The 22,435-nt window shown below is 41.2% G+C and overlaps 1 protein-coding gene across 1 annotated transcript; it reads right to left on the bottom strand.

The window, feature by feature from the left end:
* Window positions 1-1,056: 1,056 nt before the first annotated feature.
* LOC131939436 (cadherin EGF LAG seven-pass G-type receptor 2-like) lies at window positions 1,057-22,010 on the bottom strand. The gene is made up of 16 exons (XM_059297725.1): window positions 21,989-22,010; window positions 21,607-21,777; window positions 20,106-20,246; window positions 19,419-19,544; window positions 16,842-17,012; window positions 15,820-15,947; window positions 15,115-15,183; window positions 14,109-14,303; window positions 13,082-13,331; window positions 7,886-7,958; window positions 6,381-6,546; window positions 4,669-4,773; window positions 3,896-4,050; window positions 3,184-3,255; window positions 2,767-2,819; window positions 1,057-1,622 (listed from the first exon to the last, which is right to left on the bottom strand). The coding sequence occupies exons 1-16, from the start codon at window positions 22,008-22,010 to the stop codon at window positions 1,456-1,458; spliced, it is 2,064 nt and encodes a 687-aa protein (XP_059153708.1). The 3' UTR covers window positions 1,057-1,455.
* Window positions 22,011-22,435: the final 425 nt, after the last annotated feature.

Here is a 22,435-nt window from a genome sequence, read left to right as displayed (position 1 = left end):
CACACACCCTCACACGCAGCAACACCCAGACAACTACACAAAAAAAAAACAACAACGCACAAATGTAAAATTTTAAATCATAGTCTTTATAACATAACTATTAGAAACAGTAAACAGTAATTTATAAAATAGAAACAGATCTATGCAAGAAAATTGGCCATATATGCTTGTAAACTATACCAACCACATATATGGTATGGACGTTTATTTCAAGAATCTTATCTTTGATTGTAAATGATCAAATGCATTAAATTTAGTTTAGATCTCAACGCACAAAAAAAAAAAAAAATAAAAAAAAAAAATAAAAAAAATTAAAAAAAAAAATTAAAACAAGCGAAAAAGCTAACATCTTCTACGTACGATAGACAGTTTTTCTCCTCAAAGATCTTTTATAAAATTTGTAAACATTATTTTTCTGGACATTATAACATCTTTTAAGACTGCGAATCGTTCAGTTATTTTAAGTGTCTAGGGGGGAAATAAATAAAAACAACAAAACATAAGGACTATGAATATAAACAACAAAATTGTAAGTGAATTGTGTATTTTACAATAGTTTATAACTTAAAATATTCACAGCTTATTATACAAACAATGTATTAACACATTAATATCACAGTGGTCACATAAACCTATGGGAATGTAACAAAGAATGCGGAAAGATAACTCCCCATGTCATCAACAAAGTAGCTGTACATGTATTGATATATACTGGTAGAATGTTAAAAAAAAATACTATTTTCACTTATTTTTCTTTTGTAGTTTTCAATTATTAAGAGATCATAAATTTGAATTAAAATAGCTGTAGCATTATTTACCAGAATATATTTAAATATTATTAACCAATCTTAACTTACAAACAATAAAATAATATAAAGTGTTCTCTTTCTTATTTATTTACTCGTTTTCTTATTTGATGAACGATATTGATATATTACTATTATAAATCTGTATCAGTCCTCAAAAGCCGATTATGAAAACTGTAATACTAAAGCGAACATGCAAGGCAAACTAACGCTGTCTGAGGCGGTTAAAAAAATGGAAATAAAGAAGTTACATATTGGATGTTAAGAAAAAAATTCCTGTAACTAAAGAGTAATTTCGTAACAAGCCCATTTCATTCAAAATAACACAAATATCACGTTAAATTCTCATATATTAGATAATCATTTGTTACACATGGTCGGTGTGGGGGATGTAATAGTGGGTGGAGGGCTATCAACGTATAAACAGGAGTAAACCAGATGACCCAGTGCACTAAACGACCCAGTGCACAATATAACCAAGTGCACCAGACGATACAGTGCACCAGACGACACAGTGCACCAGACGCCCCAGTGCATAATATGACGACCTAGTGCACCAGATGACCTAAAGCACCAGACGAACCAGTGCACTACAATAACTAGTGCACTAGACGACCCTCCACACGAGAATGTTAATGCCGACTCCGTTTTACATGACGCTACACCTCTGTTTCTTCTTGGGGTGGGGCGCCGCCTCAGCCTCAGTGAGGGGGTCCTCGACTGGGTCGACGGTGTGGGGGTAGTGCTGCTCCATGTCCCCGGGGGTGGGTGGACGCTTCCTGTCCGGTTGGGTCTTGAAATCGTCGTCAGGATACCCTGAGGAGATGAGTCGACATCAGTTAAGAAAAGAAATGCGGTTTTGTTTAGAGATTGTTTATGTAAAGACATTGGGTGATCATTTTAATTAAGGCTAGCAACTTTGATTCGAAAAAGCGCTGATTACTATAGGCCTACATTCTTTCTAATAACCAATACATTTCATGAAATTATTTGGATTTAAAACTCATAATACCTCTTAAAATTACCGGGCTTTCAAGTATTCATTAAAGTACTGGACTTCATTGTTATTTTGAAAGTACTATTTACATTTTTTTGTTATTGCAGATGTCAAGAGCATTGATAACTACCTTATTTAGGGATTTATTAAACAATATGATTCATAAAACCAAAACACGGAAATAAGCGATAAAAAATAATAAGTGTATAATTACAAAGTAGCATGGTGAAGGCACAGCATAACATCCTTAACACTGTATCTTTTATGTCATTGACTTGTACCTTTGTGGACACTAAATAGTATAGGGCTGTTTACCAGGCTATGTTTTGGGCAGCCCTTTTTATTTCCGCCCACGTAAGCCCACAGCCCTTAACTCCTTCTTCAACCTCCTCTCTCTCCTCAACCTCTCCTCCCCTGGGATTCCAGTCTAACCAAACATTAATCGTATGCTCTTTTTTCTTAAAGGAATGCAGTGGCCTAGCGGTAGAGAGCTGGACTGCTAACTCATAAGTCTCGAGTTCGAATCCTTGTTCAAGTCAGTTGACCCTGAATTAACCCAGCTATGATGGGCACCCAACTCAGGCTAGGGTAAAGGCGCCTGGGCATAGTGATGACCACAACATCCCTTCATATACCAAGGTCGCAGAAACAGGTGAACTCTACTTCCCTCTTAAACGTATTTCCGCTCCATCCCATCCCCAAATCCCCCTATCTATTGAATGTTCCTTGTACCACAGGTCTTTAATTAAAATTGCGTCTAACCCTTTTACCAAAAACATCTATTTATTTACAAAATCTATATGTTTGTAATGGACAAGATTTAGAAAATACCTTTCAATCCGCGGTAAGTATGCATTGCGGATAATAGAATAATTATATTATGACATATTTTAACATTTGTCTTAAACAGATTAAAAAATAACATGAAAAGCACAGCATGTGTAGTTATAAACTGTGTCTTACGTTCTTTCCAGAAGCCAAATAAAAATCCTGGGCCAATGGGGTCTGGTTCGCGCCTGTTAGATATAGTTGATCAAGGTTTAGATGTATATATAATGTGATAAGGTGTATGTAGTGGGTTTATTAAATTATATATATATATATATATATATATATATATATATATATATATATATATATTATATTATATATTATTTTTAATAAAAACCATATATATATATATATATATATATATATATATATATATATATATATATATATATATATATATATATATATGGTTTTTATTAAAAATAAACTTTTAAAAAAAAAGATCTTCCTCTTGTTAGCAAATTATGTACTGTATTTCTAGTCAAAGATAGTAAACATCAAGAGGAAAGTGAAAAGTCGTATCACTATAATGTAGGAAACAATTCTTACACTGGTTGAGTGGGCGGCTGGTATTCTTTCTGCATGGGTGGTCGTCTTTCAATCTTGGGGGGTGTCCTAATTCTAAGAAGAAAAATATCGTAACTTATTGTCTATGAGCTTGATCATGTTGATGTATTGTTGTATATTTAAATATGATGTTATTGAATATTCATACATTCATAATTCGCGTTTATAAATCAAAACGTTATAATTGCCAATTAAATCTTGAGTCCGAGTATACTGATTTTTTTATTGTTGAAAGGATACACGTTTTATGACATAGCGGGATCTAGACCAAAAAGCTAACCATTACAAACATTTCTATTTTCACCAACGTAAGTCAGGTACTCATCAGAGCTGGGCGGACTGATGGACTTCCTAAAATCCGAACCGGGATCCGAACTCTAGACCTTCTTGCTAACACCCAAACGCTCTACCAGTCGACCACACCGTCCTATAATCTCTAAACTAAACTCTAATATAAACCTAAACTAAACCTAATCCAAATCAGAGGCGTAGCGACCCTTCCCGGCGCCCGGGGACAAACTTTCGATTTGCAACCCCCCTCCTCGCACTTTTCATTAGCACCCCCCCTTCAAACTTTCAATTTGGCGCCCCCCCCCCCCCTATGGTCGGCGCCCGGGGACATATGTCCCCCCCCCCCGTCCCCCGCCCCCACCTCGCTACGCCTCTGATCCAAATCTAACCCTAACTGTCTCACCTCTCCATCCTGGGCCTACAGCACCTCTGCCGACAGTTGATCTTCCCGCAAGCGTTAAGACACAGACTTCCATACCTCCACAACATGTAGATCAACAGGCCTAGCATGAAGGTACCCAGCAGTGCCGCTATGATAATCCAAGGTAGGTTCGAGTCCTGGGGGTGCAGGATTAGAAAGAGATTAATTAAGTAAAATGTGAAGTTCGTCTGCCAAACCTGACGGTCTATAGGGCAAGTGAAGTAAAGTTCATTTTTTTCTGTGACCTCGGCAAATGAAGGGATAGTGTGGTCAGCACTATGCCCATCCGCTTTTAATTTCCCTAACGTGAGTTAGGTACCCATCAGTGTTGGGAAGACTTAGGGACCGTCTACTGACTTGAACCAGGATTCGAACTCGAGACCTACGTGTTAGCAGTCGAGCTCTCTACCGCTAGACTAACTAAATTTAAATTTCATTTTAGATTATTATAAATAGACCCATAATAATACACAAATCAATGTGTAAATTTGTCTCTGTTATTCATAAAAACATGACCAATTCACTCGAGTTGATATAATATCCCAGGCTACCAGCTAAAATACACAATTAATTAACGAAATAAAAATATCCGTCCGGTACAGTTAGAAATTGATAAAGTCGATACAGGGTACATTTCTACAAGTAACTCCACACATAATCTAGAGCAGGATTCAAACCAAACACGCGTGGGTTGCCTTATTTGTTCTGTGACTGGGCCACATTGACTCAAGCTATACACAGGACTTTGGACTTACATCTTTCTTCTGGACCAGGACTGTGGTTGCTATGGCTTTCGTGGTTGTCACAACCGGGGCCTGGGTTGGCGCTGCAGTGACGGGTGGGGTTGTCGTGGGACACGGCTGTATGGGGAGATAAAAATACAAAAGTTAACCGATGTATAACACTAGTGTGGGTTGATCGGTATGGGAGGGAGCATGAAGCTGATACTAAGGGAACTGAATGTGAAACACAAAAATACACTATAAAATTAACTATAATAATTATAGTTTTTTTTTTATAAAGCAGTCAATATTAAACCTAACCTATCCCAAATCCCACCAAAACTACAAGCTACACCTGCTTAAGAAAATCCCAAAACCTAAAACTCATTCAAATCTAAAACCCTAAACACACCAAAAATTTTCCATCAAGCTTGCTCAGCAATAAGCCAAAACCAATAAAATAAACGAATTTCTAAAGAAAAAAAAAAAAAAAAAAACACAAGCCCACGTGGTCACAAAACTCACTTTACGCCAAAAACCTAACATGTATCTACAACTCAACTTAAACTGAAAGATTTAGCATTAAATCCGCCTTAACCCTACACCCACTGTGTATCTAAAAATCAATAGTAAATCTCTAGCTCAATATCTAAACCTTAGGTCATGATAGCTTGAGTTCACAGTAAACCAAAAACATAACCTTCAGCCAAGTTAACTGTAAAACTACAACATAGCCTTCAAATAAAAATTTAAACCTCTAATCTAGAAGTTAGCTTTAACTCCCCTAAAACTAAATTTCAGACAATACTCAAGTAAACCAAAAACCTAACTTTAAAAGAAAATCTGCCTTGAAACCCCAAATCTAACATATAGTAAAAAACTCACCATAAACCAACTGCTTAACATTTAGCAAAAACTCAACATAAACCTAAAACTTAACATTTAGCAAACTATTAACATAAACCTAAAATTTAACAAACAAATTATTAACTCACCGTAAACCTAACACTTAAGAAACAAACAAAATAAAAACTCACCGTAAACCTAACACTTAACAAACAAACAAAATAAAAACTCACCATAAACCTAACACTTAACAAACAAACAAAATAAAAACTCACCGTAAACCTAACACTTAACAAACAAACAAAATAAAAACTCACCGTAAACCTAACACTTAACTTTTAACTAAAAACTCACCGTAAACCTAACACTTAACAAACAAACAAAATAAAAACTCACCGTAAACCTAACACTTAACTTTTAACTAAAAACTCACCGTAAACCTAACACTTAACAAACAAACACAAACTTACCGTAAACCTAACACTTAACAAACAAACAAATTAAAAACTCACCGTAAACCTAACACTTAACTTTTAACTAAAAAACTCACCGTAAACCTAACACTTAACTTTTAACTAAAAACTCACCGTAAACCTAACACTTAACAAACAAACACAAACTTACCGTAAACCTAACACTTAACAAACAAACAAATTAAAAACTCACCGTAAACCTAACACTTAACTTTTAACTAAAAAAATCACCGTAAACCTAACACTTAACTTTTAACTAAAAACTCACCGTAAACCTAACACTTAACTTTTAACTAAAAACTCACCGTAAACCTAACACTTAACAAACAAACACAAACTTACCGTAAACCTAACACTTAACAAACAAACAAATTAAAAACTCACCGTAAACCTAACACTTAACTAACAAACAAAATAAAAACTCACCGTAAACCTAACACTTATAACCGCCGGGTTGGCGCTCCTGAGAGGCCCCGGAGTCTGACCCTTGTCGTAGGCGTAGGCGTTGAAGGTGACGACACTGCCCGCGGGGAGGGCCTGGTTGACGATGATCTCCCCGCCCGTACCCACACTGACACTCCCCCCAGAGCCTCTGTCAAACAGAAGGGGGTGGGGGTGGGAGAGGTGAGGAGGTGGATACTAGTTTATATAGGTGGAGTCATGTTTAGTATAGACATCTTTTCCCCTAAAAGCAGAAGGGGGTGCTAGTTTAGATGGGTGGAGTCATGTTTAATACAGAAAACTTAGCCCCTAAAAACAGAAGGAGGGGGGTGCTAGTTTAGATCTGTGGAGTCATTATTAAAACAGAAAATGTTGCCCATAAAAGCAGAAGGGGGTTCTAGTTTAGATGGGTGGAGTCATGTTTAATACAGAAAACTTAGCCTTTAAAAACAGAAGGAGGGGGGTGCTAGTTTAGATCTGTGGAGTCATTATTAAAACAGAAAATGTTGCCCATAAAAGCAGAAGGGGGTTCTAGTTTAGATGGGTGGAGTCATGTTTAATACAGAAAACTTAGCCCTTAAAAACAGAAGGAGGGGGGTGCTAGTTTAGATCTGTGGAGTCATTATTAAAACAGAAAATGTTGCCCATAAAAGCAGAAGGGGGTTCTAGTTTAGATGGGTGGAGTCATGTTTAATACAGAAAACTTAGCCCCTAAAAACAGAAGGAGGGGGGTGCTAGTTTAGATCTGTGGAGTCATTATTAAAACAGAAAATGTTGCCCATAAAAGCAGAAGGGGGTTCTAGTTTAGATGGGTGGAGTCATGTTTAATACAGAAAATGTTAGCACAAAAAGCAGAAGGGGGTGCTAGTTAAGATCGGTGGAGTCGTGTTTAATATAGAAGGGGATGCTAGATTAGATGGGTGGAGTCATAATGTGACAAAAACCTTAAGCCCCCTAAGGTAGAAGTGGATGTTGGCTTATAAGGCTGGAGTTTTCATAATGTAATGTAAAATTGTACTCCTTAAAGCAGAAGTAGATGCTGCTTTAGATCAGTGGATTTGCATTCTTGTGATTGAAAATTGTATCCGTTAAAGCAGAAGTGGATGCTACCTTAGATTTGTGGAGTAGTCAGAATGCGATTAAAAATTGTACTCCTTAAAGCGAAATAATATCAACTTTGAAGAGTTATAGCCCGTGTTTCCAGACATTTTTCTCCGGGGGGGGGGGGGGCACTTAAAATTTTCGGGGGGAGGGGGCGGACACTGTTAAAATATATTTTCTATATAAATCCATTTCGTTCGGGGGAGGGAGGGGGGCGGTAGATTATCTTCGAGGGGTGGGGGGGGGGGGGGGTAGGGGATTAGCCCCCCCCCCTCCACCCCCGAAGATATGTCTGGAAAAAATACTGGTTGTTACTAACTTTAAAAAAAAAAACAAGAATCGTGTCACTGTCGTGTCAGTGTCATGTCACAAAAGTAACTATGACTCACACGTAGTAGATGACGTTGTTCTGTTCCCTGGACGAGTCGTCGTCTGTGGCCGAGATGCCAGCGAGGGCGGTGCCTGGGTGGGGGAGGAGCAGACGATAAAGTAGGGACACGACGGCATAGTTAATAGTCATGGCAAAATAGTTTAGATCATAATTATTAAGAAAAATTATACAATCATATACAATACACTTTGATCATGTACGAGGTAAGATGTCTTTGTTTGCATTGTGTAAATACAAATAACATATTTCAGATCTCAAGGAAATTATACAATCATATACAATACACTTGGATAATGTATGTGGTAGGCTGTCTATGTTTGCATTATCTATATAGTGTACTATATATATATATATATATATATATATATATATATATATATATATATATATCTGTGTGTGTGTTTCGACCTGCTTTGGCATAATGCGCATAAACTTTAATTACTGCATACATAATAGTAACGATGTTTATTTTTAGTCTGCTAATAATACAGTTGGATGTAGCACTGTTTTCTCTATCGTTAGCACGTTTACGTCTTGGTTTCACCACCATCCGCATGTAATATTTGTCAGTTTCTGCTTAAAATTCTATTCAACTTTAATTAACCAATAATGGAACTGGCAAAAAGCGTGTGTCTTCTGTAATATGCATTTTTTTTGCCATGGTGTCACCCCCCTCTAAATCTTGTCACACGGTGCGGTCCGCACCGCCCGCCCCGCCCTCGCTACGATTATGACTACAAGGATGATTTGCAATGCCTAGTTGAGCAATACTAGTCTAGCTCCGCAAAAGAGAATAGATCTAGATCTACTTCCTTAAAGCTGCAAGGTAATGGAAAATACAAAAACAACGCTCGCCGAATTAATTATTATGTTTTTGATTTTAATGGGGTTATACACCGTTAATGTTTTGAATTTGAAAGAGAAAAATATATTTTATGTTTTCTATTTAGAAGAGTTCGGTGAATATGCATATGAAGTTTGTGGGGTTTGTTTCCTCCAAAAAGGTTAAGAACCACTGCTCTCAGCCCCCGTTACAAAATACAAACAACCAAGGGAAATAACCTACATATATTTACCCAGTAATATCTAAACTTACAGAAAATCAAACTTAACAAATAAATATTTACAATTTCTTTCAATTTGTTTCATTGCAAATTATAAAATAAGATTTTTTATTTACATTTAATTTAATTATAATATAACAACATTAACTACATTAATTTTTTGTCTAAATTATCTGGAAAACTTATAATGGACAAAAATTATTAAATTTATAAATATATTTTAAAACATTTCTATTTTACTTGCTAGCTGACGTATAGGAATTCATTTTTATTAAGGTTAAAATAAACAAAATATTTAAAAAATCCACGAACGACAACATTATTGTATCGTGCTGTGGAGATCGTAATTAACAGATTAGATTTAAGGCAAATCAATACTTTTTCTAACGCTGTGCAAATATATATTCAGACATTCAAATATTGCGACAAGTCATCATAAAATAAAAGTATGTATTTTGGAAACTAGGCCTCAGTATTTAAGGTGGGCAAATGGCATATTACGTAACAACCACAGTAACTGTGTAGGCAATGTAAGGAGGGGTTGGGTTAACTTAGAATGGGTCAGTCAGGGGTTGGGTTAACTTAGGGTGGGTCAATCAGGGGTTGGGTTTACAAAGGGTGAAGCTGAGGCCGTGATAATCAATTAAGTAACCTAAATGCTAGACGTGTGAAAGTGTGTTCTATTGTGTACCAGGTAGATCTATCGTTCTCTATATTGTCCTCTCATAGTTAAGTTCTCTACATGTTTGTTCATCCCTCCCTAAACACCCCAGCCACATCCCGTCCCTCAATCTCTAAACTCTCCCCCAGCTATTCCCCGTCCCTCCCTACACATTCCTGCCACACCCCGTCCCTACCTCCCTAAATCCCCACTACCAGCCCCACCTGTCCCTCCCACCCTATACATCTCAGCCCCTGCCCCACCGGTCCCACCCTATAAATCCCAGACCCACCCCGCCCCTCCCTTCATATACAACCCAGCCACATCCCGTCCCTATCTCCCTATACATCCCAGCCACACCCCGTCCCTACCTCCATTTACACCCCAGCCACATCCCGTCCCTATCTCCCTATACATCCCAGCCACACCCCGTCCCTACCTCCATTTACACCCCAGCCACACCCCGTCCCTACCTCCATTTATACACCAGCCACACCCCGTCCCTACCTCCATTTATACACCAGCCACACCCCGTCCCTACCTCCATTTACACCCCAGCCACACCCCGTCCCTATCTCCCTATACATCCCAGCCACACCCCGTCCCTACCTCCATTTACACCCCAGCCACACCCCGTCCCTATCTCCCTATACATCCCAGCCACATCCCGTCCCTACCTCCATTTACACCCCAGCCACACCCCGTCCCTACCTCCATTTACACCCCAGCCACATCCCGTCCCTATCTCCCTATACATCCCAGCCACACCCCGTCCCTACCTCCATTTACACCCCAGCCACACCCCGTCCCTATCTCCCTATACACCCCAGCCACACCCCGTCCCTACCTCCATTTACATCCCAGCCACATCCCGTCCCTACCTCCATTTACACCCCAGCCACACCCCGTCCCTATCTTCCTATACATCCCAGCCACATCCCGTTCCTACCTCCATTTACATCCCAGCCACATCCCGTCCCTACCTCCATTTACACCCCAGCCACACCCCGTCCCTACCTCCATTTAAATCCCAGCCACACCCCGTCCCTACCTCCATTTACATCCCATCCACATCCCGTCCCGACCTCCATTTACACCCCAGCCACACCCCGTCCCTATCTCCCTATACACCCCAGCCACACCCCGTCCCTACCTCCATTTACATCCCAGCCACACCCCGTTCCTACCTCCATTTACACCCCAGCCACACCCCGTCCCTACCTCCATTTACATCCCATCCACATCCCGTCCCTACCTCCATTTACATCCCAGCCACACCCCGTTCCTACCTCCATTTACACCCCAGCCACACCCCGTCCCTACCTCCATTTACATCCCATCCACACCCCGTCCCTACCTCCATTTACACCCCAGCCACACCCCGTCCCTATCTTCCTATACATCCCAGCCACACCCCGTCCCTACCTCCATTTACACCCCAGCCACATCCCGTCCCTACCTCCATTTACATCCCAGCCACACCCCGTTCCTACCTCCATTTACACCCCAGCCACACCCCGTCCCTATCTTCCTATACATCCCAGCCACATCCCGTCCCTACCTCCATTTACACCCCAGCCACACCCCGTCCCTACCTCCATTTACATCCCAGCCACATCCCGTCCCTACCTCCATTTACACCCCAGCCACACCCCGTCCCTACCTCCATTTACACCCCAGCCACACCCCGTCCCTATCTTCCTATACATCCCAGCCACACCCCGTCCCTACCTCCATTTACACCCCAGCCACACCCCGTCCCTACCTCCATTTACACCCCAGCCACACCCCGTCCCTATCTTCCTATACATCCCAGCCACATCCCGTCCCTACCTCCATTTACACCCCAGCCACACCCCGTCCCTACCTCCATTTACATCCCAGCCACATCCCGTCCCTACCTCCATTTACACCCCAGCCACACCCCGTCCCTACCTCCATTTACACCCCAGCCACACCCCGTCCCTATCTTCCTATACATCCCAGCCACACCCCGTCCCTACCTCCATTTACACCCCAGCCACACCCCGTCCCTATCTTCCTATACATCCCAGCCACACCCCGTCCCTACCTCCATTTACACCCCAGCCACACCCCGTCCCTATCTCCCTATACATCCCAGCCACACCCCGTCCCTATCTTCCTATACATCCCAGCCACACCCCGTCCCTACCTCCATTTACACCCCAGCCACATCCCGTCCCTATCTTCCTATACATCCCAGCCACACCCCGTCCCTACCTCCTTTTACATCCCAGCCACATCCCGTCCCTACCTCCATTTACACCCCAGCCACACCCCGTCCCTACCTCCATTTACACCCCAGCCACACCCCGTCCCTACCTCCATTTACATCCCAGCCACACCCCGTCCCTATCTTCCTATACATTCCAGCCACATCCCGTCCCTACCTCCATTTACACCCCAGCCACACCCCGTCCCTACCTCCATTTACATCCCAGCCACATGCCGTCCCTACCTCCATTTACATCCCAGCCACACCCCGTCCCTACCTCCATTTACATCCCAACCACACCCAGTCCCTACCTCCCTATACACCGAAGTCGCACCTCGCCCCTCTCTCCCTATACACCCCATCCACACCCCGTCCCTCACTCTTTAACCTCTCCTCCAGCCCCACTCCGTCCCTCCCTCCCTATACATCCCAGCCCCACCCCTCCCTTCCTCCCTATACATCCAAGCCCGACCCCGTCCCTCCCTCCCTATACATCCCAGCTCCACCCCGTTATCTCTCCCTATACACCCCTGACGCACCCCGTCCCTCCCTATATATCCCAGCCCCACCCCGTCCCTTTCTCCCTATACACCCCATCCACACGCCGGCCCTCCCTCCCTCCCTATACACCCCTGCCACAACCCGCCCCTCCAACCCTATATATCCCAGCCCCACCCCGTCCCTCCCTCCCTATATATCCCAGCCCCACCCCATCCCTCTCTCCCTATGCATCCCAGCCCCACCTCGTTATCTCTCCCTATACACCCCTTGCGCACCCCGCCCCTCCCTCCCTCCCTATACACCCCTGCCACAACCCGCCCCTCCCTCCCTCCCAATACACCCCTGCCACAACCCGCTCCTCCCACCCTATATATCCCAGCCCCACCCGCCCCTCCCTCCATTTACACCCCATCCACATCCCGTCCCTCCTTCCATTTACACCCCATCCACATCCCGTCCCTCCCTCCCTCCCTATACACCCCAGCCACATCCCGTCCCTCCTTCCATTTACACCCCATCCACATCCCGTCCCTCCCTCCCTCCCTATACACCCCAGCCACATACATACCCTCACTCTCTAACCTCTCCCCCAGCCACACCCCGCCCCTCCCTCCCTATACACCCCAGCCCCACCCCGTCCCTCACTCTCTAACCTCTCCCCCAGCCCCACCCCGTCCCTACTTCCATTTACACCCCAGCCACACCCGTCCCTCCCTCCCGTACTCCGGTTACCTGCGGGTGTGCAGTCCGTGGCCGAGCGACCGTAGGCGGGCTGAACAAACACAGGGGCGTTGTCGTTACAGTCTAGGAAGGTCACCACAACTGATGCTGTGGCTGTGAGTCCACCTTTGTCTTCAACCTGTGAGAATACAGTGTGACCTCCTGACCGGATGTTACAGGTATAAAAAAGACCATACGGAATGTCTAAGTATGATGCTATGGTCATAACATGGTATATGTGGGTTACAGGAAATTTGTTTTGCTACATATAAAATATAACATGAAAAATACTTTACAACTATATTTTATTTACATTATATATGTAAGGAAACTAGAAATTCTGGGTCAATAATGTTCAACACAATCGCCCTTCATCCAATGCTTTCAACAAGAGAAACGTAACAGCCAGATTACTTAAAGTACGTTGCTATGTATTAGCGTTAAAATACAGAACCCTGTATGTACGATGAGTTTAAATATTAATTAATGGAGCTTACGCTTATCATCTACGTATACCATTCTACCTCAAATCGGCCGCCTTTTTATAAAAAGCTATATTATAGTTTACGTAGATGCATCTCTATCACTCTCGCACAATATCTGCTCATGGTTTTCTGGTCATTGTGTAAAACTCAACGACCAGACCGATCTATGTCAACGTAGCTGCCGACCTTATCAACAACCTACATAATGTATGTAACTGTCTAATATATCAACCTACTTACACTAAGTACTGATTGTGTATTCTATCACCTTATTTGTACAATGTATGTGACTGTCCACTTTATCAACCTACCTGCACAATGTATGTGAATGTCCACCTTATCAACTACCTACACAATGAATTTGATTGTCATATCTATCAACCTACCTGCACAATGTGAGTGTCAACTTTATCTACCTACATGCACTAAGTATGGGATTGTGTATTATATCATCTTACCTGCATATGTATGTGTCTATCTACCTGTACAATATATGTGACTGTCCAATCTATCAACCTACCTGTACAATGTGACTGTCCACTTTATCAACCTACCTGTACAATGTATGTGACTGTAGCAGTCATCTTCCCCACTTTATCAACATCGTAGTCCATCAAAGTTTTGAGGGTTCCCGTGTTAGGATCGATACCAAACCGGCCGTTGGGGTTGGCCATCTTAGAGCTCAGGGTCCAGCGGTGGGTATCGATAGTGTCGGGATCGCTCAACACGTAGCCGGGATCGAACTCTTGCTGAAGTAACGTAATCGTTGTTTTAAAAATAAAATGTATCGAACATAAAAGTTAAAATGAAAATGTATTTAGCAAGTTAACTGTAAACCGAAAAGTACCGGATACATTATAAAAATAGATTTAAAAATGTATTTCTATATAAAAGAATATTATGGCAATCAAAGAACGTGGCATACAGTTGTTTTTTTTTCAATTGAAAATAGAATAATCTTTATTCAAATATAATATATTATTTTTGTTTGTAACAATTGGACATTAGGCCACTGAGTCAGAAAAATAATATTGACACGTGGGATGTGTGTGTGTGTATATGTGTGTGTGTGTGGAGGGGCGGGGGTGCGGGTTTGGTCAATTACTATTTACTGATGTATGTACAATATTTTAACCAAGTGGATTTATCTCTGACTACTATGGGTATTAGCATTCGCATAATGTAAATTTAATAAGAGTCTATATGGGAAAGTGATTCATCCGAAGGGTAATACTGACACCGAATTAAAGTAAGGTGCCTTGAATAGCTAGATGTTAGTAGTAAGAGATATTAGCTGTCATATATAACATTAGTCACAAGGGTCATTGGTAAAATTTTAATTAAAACTTTAGTCTCAAATGTCATTCGTCACATATATCTTTGATTAGATATTTAATTAGTCGCACGTGTTATTGGTCAATTAATTCATTAGTCACAAATAATATAATTAATCTTTAGGTCATTAGTAACATTTGTCGTTTGCTACAAGTCACAGTTGTATCAGATGACATCAGCTGCTATTCAAATGTCAAGGACACACATACACCGCAGGTAACTTACCTGCCCTTCACACAGCTGGATCCTAGAAATCACAGGTGAGATTGTGGGCTTCTCGTTGACATCAGTTACCTGGGTGTTAAAGCAGAGATCCACCATTGTAAACTTGCACTTTCATACTCAGATTTATTACAATTCAAACCTTCAGCTATGGATAGTACTGATCTCACTAACGCTTATGCCGTGCACCCATCCCTTCTCTTGGGCTAGTCCAAAGAGAATATACATACATACACACACATACACACACATATACACACACACATATGTATATATATATATATATATATATATATATATATATATATATATATATATATATATATATATATATATATATATATATATATGGAGACACCATTTAAAATAAATAAATAAATAAATTTAAAAAAAAATATATATATATATATATATATATATATATATATATATATATATATATATATATATATATATATATATATATATATATATATATATATATATATATATATATATATATATATATACTTTAAATGGTGTCTCCAAGCTCGGAAGTTACAAGTGCCCCCCCCCCCCCCCCAACACCCCCACCTCCCCCCTTTTTCCCTGAGAATAATGTCCGAAGAAACCCATGCATATAACAGCACCCCCTGACTGCAGATAAAGACACAAGGACACCTGGATGCCACTACCTGTATCAGACCAGGTGTGAATAACAAAAGGTACCTTTAGACGGAGGTTGTACTGAGGTGACGTGCAGTACCCATCCGTTGCCTGAATCACAAGATCTGTCTGTCGTAGACTGACTGCTTCGTAGTCCAAGGCCGTTTTGATGTCGATGTTAGGGTTTGTTCCTGCAAGGTGAATCAACATTGTGTAACTAGTTACTGGGTATCAACAAACTATCTTATGGCCATTCGTTAACTAAGTACTGAACGTCTATTAACTAATGACTAGCATTTAAAAAACTAAAAACGAATAAATCAAAAGAACATCTACTAACTAGCCCTTGGCTAATCACTAAAGACTGATACTATGCTAGCCATTCACTAGCCATCCACTAGATTTCCACTAGCAATCAACTACCTATCCACTAACTTTCTACTTTTTATTATCTAACTATCCACTATACATCCAATAATTATCTAATAGTTATCCACTAACCATCAACTGAATATTTTTTTATCCATTATCGATATCCGTCTAGTAGAATTAACAATCCACTAAAAATCCACTAACTATCCACCAACCTTTAACTAAACATCCACTTATCATCCATTCAATAACCTCTAACTGATCTTCTGCCATCCATTAATCATCCACTAACCACCCATCAACCACCCATAAACCCCCCACCAACCATCCACTATCTATCCACTTACCCCCCACCAACCATCCACTATCTATCCACTTACCCCCCACCAACCATCCACTACCTATCCACCAACCGTCCACTGACCACCCACCAACCATCCACTACCTATCCACCAACCATCCACTAAGTATCCACCAACCGTCCACTAACTATCCACTATCCACTAACCACCCACCAACCCTGCACTAACTATCTACTAACCACCCACTATTCATCCACTAACTACCCATTAGCTATCCACTATCCGTTTTTTTTAATTTATTTTTTTTCTTATTAGAATGTTTTAAAATACTTTTATTTTCCAATTTAAAACAGTTGGTTATTGTTTTAAATTGGAAAATATCCACTATCCATCCACTAGCTATACACTCACCATCCAGATTAAACTGCTTGACACCCGCCGCATTACTGGCTATGTAGGTGTACGTGACCTTGTCGGCGGCGTTGCCGTCCTGGATAAACATCCGGTATGCGGTGCCAGTGGCGTCTTCTGGGATCTGGATGGTTCTGTCAAGGTTGGTGGCCACAGGGGCGGTGTTGGCATCTGAAATGTCAATACATACTGACATTAGAGTGTATGTTTGGTTACAAGGGGGGGGGGGGGGCGTGTTGGCATCTGAAATGTCAGTGCACAATGACATTAGAGTGTGTGTTTGGTTACAGGGGGGGGGGGGTGTTGGCATCTGAAATGTCAGTACACAATGACATTAGAGCGTGTGTTTGGTTACAGGGGGGTGTTGGCATCTGAAATGTCAGTACACAATGACATTAGAGCGTGTGTTTGGTTACAAGGGGGGGGGGGGGGCGTGTTGGCATCTGAAATGTCAGTACATAATGACATTAGAGCGTATGTTTGGTTACAGGAGGGAGGCGTGTTGGCTTCTAAAATTTCAGTACACACTCATATTTGAGCCTGTAGGTAATATATTCGGTTACAGTGGGAGGGGGGAGGGGCGTGTTGGCATCTGAAATGTCAATACACACATTACAGGGTGTAAAGAATAATATTTGGTGACGGATATCGCTGCGACGTCGTAGAAAAAAGTGAACATAATTGCTTAAGTCTGTAAGTAATATTTTTTTTTTATATGACGTGTTGGAAGGTTACCCGACACACTGACTAATCGTTACCCGACACATGGACAAAACGTTACGCGACACACCGACAAAACGTTACCCGACAAAACGTTACCCGACAAAACGTTACCCGACACACCGACAAAACGTTACCCGACAAAACGTTACCCGACAAAACGTTACGCGACACACCGACAAAACGTTACCCGACAAAACGTTACCCGACAAAACGTTACCCGACACACCGACAAAACGTTACCCGACAAAACGTTACCCGACAAAACGTTACCCCGACACACCGACAAAACGTTACCCGACAAAACGTTACCCGACAAAACGTTACCCGACAAAATGTTACCCGACAAAACGTTACCCCGACACACCGACAAAATGTTACCCGACAAAACGTTACCCGACAAAACGTTACCCGACAAAACGTTACCCGACAAAACGTTACCCGACAAAATGTTACCCGACAAAACTTTATCCTACACACTGACAAAACTTTATCCTACACACTGACAAAACTTTATCCTACACACTGACAAAACTTTATCCTACACACTGACAAAACTTTATCCTACACACTGACAAAACTTTACCCTACACACTGACAAAACTTTATCCTACACACTGACAAAACTTTATCCTACACACTGACAAATCTTTATCCTACACACTGACAAAACTTTATCCTACACACTGACAAAACTTTATCCTACACACTGACAAAACTTTATCCTACACACTGACAAAACTTTATCCTACACACTGACAAAACTTTATCCTACACACTGACAAAACTTTATCCTACACACTGACAAAACTTTATCCTACACACTGACAAAACTTTATCCTACACACTGACAAAACTTTATCCTACACACTGACAAAACTTTATCCTACACACTGACAAAACTTTATCATACACACTGACAAAACTTTATCCTACACACTGACAAAACTTTATCATACACACTGACAAAACTTTATCCTACACACTGACTAAACTTTAACCTACACACTGACAAAACTTTATCCTACACACTGACAAAACTTTATCCTACACACTGACAAAACTTTATCCTACACATTGACAAAACTTTATCCTACACACTGACAAAACTTTATCCTACACACTGACAAAACTTTATCCTACACACTGACAAAACTTTATCCTACACACTGACAAAACTTTATCCTACACACCGACAAAACTTTACCCTACACACCGACAAAACTTTACCCGACACACCGACAAAAAAGTTACCCGACACACCGACAAAACTTTACCTACATACTGACAAAACTTTACCCGACACACCGACAAAAAAGTTACCCGACACACCGACAAAACTTTTCCCGACACACCGACAAAAATGTTACCCGACACACCAACAAAACTTTACCCGACACACCGACAAAAAAGTTACCCGACACACCGACAAAACTTTTCCCGACACACCGACAAAAATGTTACCCGACACACCAACAAAACTTTACCCGACACACCGACAAAACTTTTCCCGACACACCGACAAAAATGTTACCCGACACACCAACAAAACTTTACCCGACACACCGACAAAACTTTTCCCGACACACCGACAAAAAAGTTACCCGACACACCGACAAAACTTTTCCCGACACACCGACAAAAATGTTACCCGACACACCAACAAAACTTTACCCGACACACCGACAAAAAAGTTACCCGACACACCAACCAAACCTTACCCGACACACCAACCAAACCTTACCCGACACACCAACAAAACCTTACCCGGACACACCAACAAAACCTTACCCGACTCACCGACAAAAATGTTACCCGACACACCCACAACACATAACGACCCACTGACCCACTTACTGGTGATGACGTTGTCAATGACCAGTGGCCCCACCGTGTTTTTGCCGTCGTTGATGGTCACCTCAAACGTGACGTCATTCCGACACTCCTGCTTCATGTCGATCAGTGCTCGGATCTCTCCGGTAACTGCCGGAAAAAAAAAACTTGATGTTTTACTACATCGTTAAACTTGATAAAGACTTTATCAAGTTTTGTTATTATGTTTATGTTATAGGCCTACTTATAGTATAGTTATATGTATGAAATTCTGGCACCTGATTTAATATATAGTCACTGTGATGGATTGTTTTTTTTACTGTAAAGATTTATTTGTTTGATGCACAGTTTAGCATTCTTACTGTAAATCACGTGTTAATATATCTGAAGTTTTGTTGCAATATATCAGGTTTTGTTTCATCATATTTAGGGTTGTTATATTTTATCATGACTTTTACAATATATTTGTGTTTTTTTAAAACATTATACCAAGTTTATTTAATATGTATTAAGTTATAAAGCAAGCAAAGTTACGTATACAATTTTTAAAAATATTCTGTGTGTTGGTTATAGCATACTAAGCCTCGTTACAATATACATGGTAAATGAAATTTGCATCAACGTTCATTTACAATACATCAACAGCTGATACAGTATTATATAAATACATGCATACCTTTACGAAAACAAATAAAATAACAAGCTGCTTACATTGGTTGATTGCATAATTACTTGACGATGACGTGGGTTTGACTTTGAGTGTGTACTTGATGTCGTCATTTTCTGCGTCCTTGACGTCGACGTCATAGAGCACACTGCCTGACGTCACTGACGCATCGATGGTGTTGGCAACTGAACAAGAAGTGTAAGGACTAGAGTTAGATGATGGAGATGAATGTAAGGACTAGAGTTAGATGATGGAGATGAATGTCTATAATGTTGGCCACTGAACAGGAAGTGTAAAGACTAGAGTTAGAAGATTTAGCTCAATGTTTTGGTAAAAACAGGCAGGGTTTTTTTTCAGACATTCTTCTCCGGAGCTGCTGTTGAAGCTTCTGTAGGCAGAGGCGTAGCGAGGGGGGGGGGGGGGGGGCGGGGGGCATATGTCCCCGGGCGCCGACCTTAGGGGGGGGCGCCAAATTGAAAGTTCGAGGGGGGGTGCAAATCGAAAGTTTGAGGGGGGGGGGGGTGCAAATGAAAAGTTCGAGGGGGGGGGGGGGGTGCAAATCGAAAATTTGCTCCCGACGGGGGCGCCAAATTGAAAGTATGTCCCCGGGCGTCGGGAAGGGTCGCTACGCCTCTGTCTGTAGGGGGAGGGGGTAGGGGTGGCGGGACTATTAAAAGTATTTTTCTATATTAAATATACATTGTTTCTATTTCGTCCCAGGAGGCAGTGGATAAGCGCCCCCACCCCCTACCCCCCATAAGAGAGTCTTCCGCCCTCCCCCCTCCGAACGAAATGGAGTTTATATAGAAAATATATACTTTTAACAGTGTCCCCCCCCCCCTACTCAAAAATTTCAAGTGCCCCTCCGGAGAAAAAAAGTCTGGAAAAAACACTGCATATGGGGCGTGGCAGTGTCCGAAGAGATGTCTGAAAGAAGCACCGATACGAGGATATTAGTATTTTGAAAAAAAAACGGAAAATAAATTTAAAACGAATAGGATTGATGTATCAAGATAAACTAAGCCGTGGTTAAATATAAGTATTTATACAATTAACAAATTGTGTACATGGTCCAAATATTGATGAAAATCAATAAGCTAAAAATAACTTTTGTTGTGGAGCATCTTTAAAAAGCATACTATAATTTGATAACAGGGATATTAATTAAATAGATTCCTTTTAACCAGTGGCGTAGCCAGGATCGGGGGGGGGGGGTTACATTTTTTTACCCGGGGACAAACTTTCGATTTGCACCCCCCCCCCCCCCCAAACTTTCGATTAGCACCCCCCCCCCCCCTCAAACTTTCGATTTGCTCCCCCCCCATCAAACTTTCGATTTTCTCCCCCCCCCCCCATCAAACTTTTGATTTGCACCCCACCCATCATACCTTATATATATACCGAGGGGTCTATGGGGGGGTTATGACCCCCCTAACCCCCCCCCCCCCCCCCGCCTACGCTACTGCTTTTAACTATAATGGTAGTTTCTGAGCAATACAATTATTACAATGTAATTTTTTTTTTAAATATGATCAAACATTTTACCGAACAGAAAGTCTGGGTCAAAGTATGGCGGCTCGTTGGGTATGACCTTGATTTCGATGATCTCATAGGCTGGGGCCTCTTTGTTGTCGGAGCACGTGACGTTGAGCAGGTAGGACTGGGCCACTGTGGCGTCTAGGGTACCAACACCTGCACGGTACTGCAGGCATTCGTCTGGAAGTTAATTAATTAAGTTAATTAATTACATTTATGACCAGTGTATCAACACATGCACGGTACTGCAGGCATTCGTCTGGAAGTTAATTAATTAATTAAATTAATTACATTAATGGCCAGTTTACCGACACCTGCACGGTACTGCAGGCATTCGTCTGCAAGTTAATTAATTCAGTTAATTAATTACATTAATGGCCAGTTTACCGACACATGCACGGTACTGCAGGCATTCGTCTGCAAGTTAATTAATTCAGTTAATTAATTACATTAATGGCCAGTTTACCGACACCTGCACGGTACTGCAGACATTCGTCTAGAAGTTAATTAATTACGTTAATTACATTAATGGCCAGTGTACCAACACCTGCACGATACTGCAGGCATTCGTCTGGAAGTTAATTAATTACATACTGCTAATTACAGGTGTCAGTGATAATTCAGTTTTAATTAACTACGTTGATAGTATTTGTTGTTAATTAAGATGATATTAATGTGGGTTTAATTAATGCAACGATTGTTAATGTGTCAATGACAATTCGCAATTTATAACTAATTACGTTGATAGGATTTTTAACTCATTAAGTTGATATTACTTGTGTTCAAGTCTAGAAACAAAATGACTAGCAATATCGAAGATCAACATACTATTTCTTTT

The sequence above is a fragment of the Physella acuta genome, unplaced genomic scaffold (genome assembly GCF_028476545.2).
Source record: "Physella acuta isolate Inbredline_101_S28 unplaced genomic scaffold, ASM2847654v3 ptg000279l, whole genome shotgun sequence".
Lineage (NCBI taxonomy): Eukaryota > Metazoa > Mollusca > Gastropoda > Physidae > Physella > Physella acuta.
This window is presented reverse-complemented; position numbering and strand designations above follow the sequence as displayed.